General features: G+C 30.0%; 1 protein-coding gene across 1 annotated transcript; it reads right to left on the bottom strand.

The window, feature by feature from the left end:
* Window positions 1-293: 293 nt before the first annotated feature.
* On the bottom strand, window positions 294-3,915 carry LOC108685371. The gene is made up of 6 exons (XM_018190129.1): window positions 3,811-3,915; window positions 2,194-2,225; window positions 1,970-2,095; window positions 1,401-1,587; window positions 862-1,218; window positions 294-719 (listed from the first exon to the last, which is right to left on the bottom strand). The coding sequence occupies exons 1-6, from the start codon at window positions 3,913-3,915 to the stop codon at window positions 294-296; spliced, it is 1,233 nt and encodes a 410-aa protein (XP_018045618.1).
* Between the last annotated feature and the right edge of the window lie 2,232 nt (window positions 3,916-6,147).

Below are 6,147 nucleotides of genomic sequence, written 5' to 3'. Positions count from 1 at the left end.
ATATATATATATATTTTAACAAAATATAAATTTAGATTTAGATTTTCCTCATGTTGCATATATTAAATACGTATATAATTTCCCGAATGTATATAATTTTATGATATGGCATACATAATGATCGAATGTATCAGAGCCATATTAAAAAATATTTAAATCTGTTGTATGTATATATGTGTGTATATGAGTGTATACATGTGTACAGAATCGATAATCCTTACGTGAAGTCATTGCGATGTCGAAATGGCACGAATGGCTTAGACACCGTGTCATATCGATTGTCATTCTTCTTTTTATTCAACGAGCAATGGAACATCCGATGGATGATCTGCATTGTTGCTTTCATTTTCGTCTTGCTCGTAAAGCAGTGGCACTGCTTGTTGATTTCGATTGTTTTCGGTTTCTGAGGGCCTCCTGCTCTGTCCTGGCAAAAAGGACATTGGTATTGTACCTGAAGGTGTTGTTGGTGCGGAGCGCGATAACCATCGCTTCGTTTTGCTTCGTGAATTCGGCAATCCCAACGGCATATACAGTTTGCCTCTGGTTCTTCTAACTTTGTACGAACCAACGTCGCTGGGACTTAAAGGCCGTTGTTGCGTAATACCATCGCTACTTGTTATATACAAGACGGGGGCTTGATTCTGTTGGCAATGCATGGTGGTGGAATGCCCATTAGATAAATGAGGAAGTTGTTGTATCTTGTCCAATAATTCCCGCAACTGAAAAGTAATAACCATAAAAATTAATTAAAATAATTCACATATACACAATTATATATATATATATATATATAAATATTAAGTTTAATTATTATTTACTCTACTATAATTTAATTTGTTTTAAATATAATTAAAAGCGTACTTCTATCGTTGGACTGGTAGCCCTCGGTGGAGAACAAGGTGATTGAGCACCAAGACTTGATATGTCAGAGGTCGTTCTGTGATTCGTCAAGGAGACAATAGAACCAATGTCGCCAGTTTCTCTTCTTTCACATTCTACTGCTGATAATTCATCGATACTATTGTTACAAGAATACGGTGGCGGAATAATAGTATTCGCTTCGTTTACCATATTACACATAAAACTGGAACTCAACGAATCCAATGTGCTTGCATGCGACAATGATCTGAAGTAGCGCATTACAAAACCAGAAGTACCTTTGCCCGAACTATCGTCATAGCCAATTACTAAGGGATAAAGGTCTGGTTTTGCAGTTACCTGAGCATAAATTAAATGATAAGAATAGATTTTTTATTCACTACTACATAAATTCTGAGTTGTAAATCTTGTTGTACATATAGTATTATAGCGTGTGCAATCGACTATGTGCAATCAACGCTATTGTTTTTCATACTTTCAAATTTTTTGTTAAGTTTTTTGATAAGTTTTTTTTTAAATACCTCATTATATGGTGGTGGTAATGCTTGAACAAAGGAACTACATCGACTATAATGAGGAGGCGGATACCACGGTCCTGTGGACGTTCTTTCCGAAGACGTGCCATCTTCTGATAATGCTGTACGGTAACGTTTCCAAAGCCAAAAGCCGTATGTTACGGCTACAGCTAAGGCTACAAGTATTACTACCCTGTAAACAAGATATTTCAAGTTCTGCTATTCGATTTATATAATACTAATATAATAATAATATATATAATACTAATAATAAAGTAATCATTTATGCAGGACTACTATGTATGTATAATATATTGAAATTATGTTCATTATATTATTTATTATAATACAATATATTAGAACAATGTATGTCAGAACAAATCGCTAGAAAATCGTGCTATAAAAATAATCTAAAATAATTATTCAAGGAGAAGTCAACGCAAGATATTAGTGTAATAGTCTATTTTTCATATACAACGATAATCTGAAAATCATAATAAATAAAAAGGACAAAAAATTTATTTCCTTTTTACTTCATGTCGTTATTTAATAAAATATTGAAAAAATATACTAACCACAGATACCAATAAGTCCAAATCATGAAATTGAACATTTCTGAAACATGAACTGGATGCACTGGCGGCGTAAAGTATGCACTGTAACAACATCCATGAGGACAGCATTCCTGTGGAGGAGAACAGCTAAAAAGCGACAAATTTGCATCTTTTTATTTATAGTTTACTCTATATTTTTCAGTTTCGTATTCAATATTATATTATATTTATAAAATAAGACTTACACATGCTCTCCATTGCATAGTTTAGAAGACACCTTAAAACAAGATAATTATATGTATATTATATTTTCATTTTTTAATAATAAATAAATAATTGGTTACAGATTAACGATCTAAATACAATTGAGAAAGATATTAACATTTTTTCCCCTTTCTTTGCATTTCTCTCTTTACGCTCTTCATTAATTATGTTTAATAAGTTATTTACAAAAGGTTTAAGTTATAAAAAGAAATTGTCCATTTATTTAATACATACGCATAAAGTATATTAATGTATGAAACGATTTCAATCCAAAGAAATGAATCTTCATCAGAAAAAAGTAAATATAATTCAATATTATAAAAAATATAGATAAATTCTATTAATGATGGTTATTTCTATCACACAATTTATATCTTATTTTAAAAAATTATAAGATTAACTATTGTTTTTCAAGCATGATGTTCATGCAAACGATTGCAATTTCCACAATTTTCTATGAATCAACAAGGATCGTAAAATGATAATTAAGGAGAAAAAAAAGATCGCAAAATTATAAAAAATTTAATTAAATGTTATTTTTACTTCTTGAAGATTTTATTTCTTAAAATCATTAAATAGTTTTTATTGATTTCACACTTGAAAAATTGCATTTTGCGCTTAAAATGTTAAGGCTATGATACACAAAAAAAAATAAAGTAATAAGATCCAGTGAAACCTATTTTATTTTTAAGCGACGTTTAAAACTATCTCCCTTTCTATTTTTCTATCGACTTTAAAAAAAAGAGATTTTTAAGCTTCGTTTAAAGTCAAAGTAACGTAAATGGTGTAATCAAGTTTAAGTGAATTGGTCAATTAGAGTAGAGAACAGAAGACAGTAATGTAAATAGCAAAAATCTAAAAAAGTTTTGCTTAGTGCTTAAGTTTTTTTATGCTATAACTTTTAGCTATTACAAATAAAATTAGTAAGGAAAAAGGGAGATTATTTTTCGACATTCATTTATTTCCTTAGAGTAAATGTGCAAGTTTTCTTTGTTTATTTCAAATCAAGGCTACATCATGACAAATCGAATAAAGTTTATAATAAATTTTTTAAATTATTGATCATCCGCTATCATCTAAAGAATTACATTATATTTAATTTTTTTTTATTTAAATATATCCAAAATTATTCTATACTAATATTTCTTACAACAATATCTTAAAAACTTTGGTTTACGAATCTTAAAAACTTTGGTTTACGCGCGTATTTATAGAAATTACAAAAAGCTTAAAAGATAGTTTATTAATATTTATAATATAATATTTATAATATTTATCAAAATTCAAAAAACTTAATTTATAATAACATTTTACATCTCAGAAATGAGAAATCGCCAACCATCAATGGATTAAAGGAGCAGGAAAAGATTAAAGAGACTTATGCATGAATGGCAAACACGGTGGCGGGCCTGTATTGATCGAAACGTGACGAAGGAGCCGAATGGACAAGGGTTGTACGGGCGAGAGGGTGCGAACGGAACGCGTCTCCAGTAATGTAAACGTGTCTCGCGAAATGCAATTATATGCATTTAACAACTCTACAAACGGGAGCGATAATATGGCCCGATGAATCTACGGTCGCCTGTCGCCGTTCTTACTTGATCGACAAAGAGCAGCAACGTGAATGTCAGAGTGGCCGTCACGAATGATGCATCGAGTATTCGACCCTTTGCAGCTCGCACCATAATTCTACTATCAGACATCTACTATCAGACGTTAAATGCGCACGTAGTCGTGCTATGTACTTTGTACAGCACGCACTATCCTTCTCGACGACACTTGTCCGCGTGCTTTCGTCCCTCGTATTGTGCGTCGCGCACCCCCTGCAGCGCACAGTTTACCCCTACAATCATGCGCATCGCGTGGCGAAAAGTGGTTGCTAAGCATGGAATTTGCCAAATATCTTTGGCAAATCAATCAAAAATAAATTTGCAAATGGTCTTCTACGAATTTTGTCGGCAGAATGCCAGAAAATATACATTTAACAAATCTGCTAACACACCGAATATATGATATGATCGCTATAAAAACCGCTGAGCACATTTCTAGCACAATTTATTGATACAATTTATTGAATATATTGGCATACATTGAATATATTGGTGTAATGCGCCAATGTTGTCCAATATAAAATCAATATTAGTTAAAAATTAAACGCATTTGCATTGCCAATATTGTTCGTATTATACTCGCTGAAACAGATAATTAATATATATCATATAATAAAAATTTCAATTCATATATATTTCAATAATAAAAATTAAAAATAAAAATTTTGAAAGGCTATAAACCAAAAAACAACAATGTAAATAAAGGAAACAAATATAATTATCATAATCTAAAGCAAATAACAAATAACAGACATCGTTTCGAGCCCGATCGGGTCATTCTCAATGTTACATATAAAACAAATTTAAATATAACAAATAAACTAAATTAATGAACTGAAATTAAACGGATGAATTAATAAAATAATACAAAAAAAAAACAAATAGCCATCTATAAAATCGCATCCTGTCATCTGGATCTGATATTACATCCGCAACAATATAACGTATATATAAGTTAGAAGTCAAATCAGATCATAAAAATTCATATCAAAGTGCGCAAAAAACAGCATCGTAAATTAAAATTCATGTTAAAATCTAAAAAATAATGAGAACAAAATATTATAATAACATAATATTTAAAGCAATCAAAACGCAATAAATACAATGATATTGAATATGAAGCAATGAAATACTCCTACAAGAATAACAAGCAATTGTATATCTCTTTGGGATTTAATATTTCTATCTCTCGATTTATAAATCATGGAATCGGGCGTGTGTGAGATGTTAGCGACCATCGTGTAATCTATGCGTATTTTAATAATTGCGAAACATCGTGTCGGTCTCTTAAAAATTGCATGTTACATAATTTCTATATCACTGATTATACATTTGATTATATTGATACTATATATATATATATATATCCTCTGTATGTATCCTCTGTCTTAAATAATGTCATCTTCAGAACATAATTAACCCAAAATTCCTGTCTTCGTTTCTCCTACGGTGTTAGAAAATGTGTCAAATTAAATCATATTACACCTTGTTTACAACGCTTTGGATATATTTTGGATATATTTTCCAACACTTCATAATTCATTACGTTGCCTGACTTACAATGTTTTTCGTGTTAACACTCTCAGATATCTTCGTGAACTATTACTAATTAATTTTAATGTTGATTCTCATCCTGATATCATCAGTATCAAGTTTCATGTCTTACACATCACATGTCTAAATTTCAGAGTGATTTCTTTTCTTACACTGCAATGAAATTTTATAATGCCATCTTTACGCTCTCTTTCGTCCTCTATATTTTGAAAATAATCCGATATATCCCCTTAAATTATGATTGTTAAATCAATGTTTGTACATTTTATCCAATTATTCGGAATGAATAGTGCATGTTATTATTCATCTTGTCTTTCTCTGAATCTTGTTCTCTCTCTCTCTCTCTCTCTCTCTCTCTCTCTCTCTCTCTCTCTCTCTCTCTCTCTCTTATGCACTTTATATATTGATAAAATTAAAAATTTATATTTATGTTATTTATGTTAGACTGTCTGTATTTCATGTATTTGTAATATTAAAAATTTTTTTTAATTTGCTTGTTCAGAATTATCAAATCTAAAATTTACTCTGATATTCAGGTACGGTTTCAAATCAATTGCTTAGCTGTCGCCTCATCTATTGTTGTATAGTTGATATCGAATATTATTGTATTTCTATCTGTTTATTTGTGTTTAATATTACAGTTGCACTTAATAAAGTTATTATTATTATTATTATTATTATTATAACCAGTATCTATTTCTATACCAGTAATCTATTCCTAATAAAAGCATTCCAAACTGTTTAAGTTAAACTGTTTAAGTTTATTTCATA

This window comes from Atta colombica, unplaced genomic scaffold (genome assembly GCF_001594045.1).
Source record: "Atta colombica isolate Treedump-2 unplaced genomic scaffold, Acol1.0 scaffold153, whole genome shotgun sequence".
Classification (NCBI taxonomy): Eukaryota; Metazoa; Arthropoda; class Insecta; order Hymenoptera; family Formicidae; genus Atta; species Atta colombica.
The sequence above is the reverse complement of the archived record's forward strand: the minus strand, read 5'-3'. Positions and strand labels throughout refer to the sequence as shown.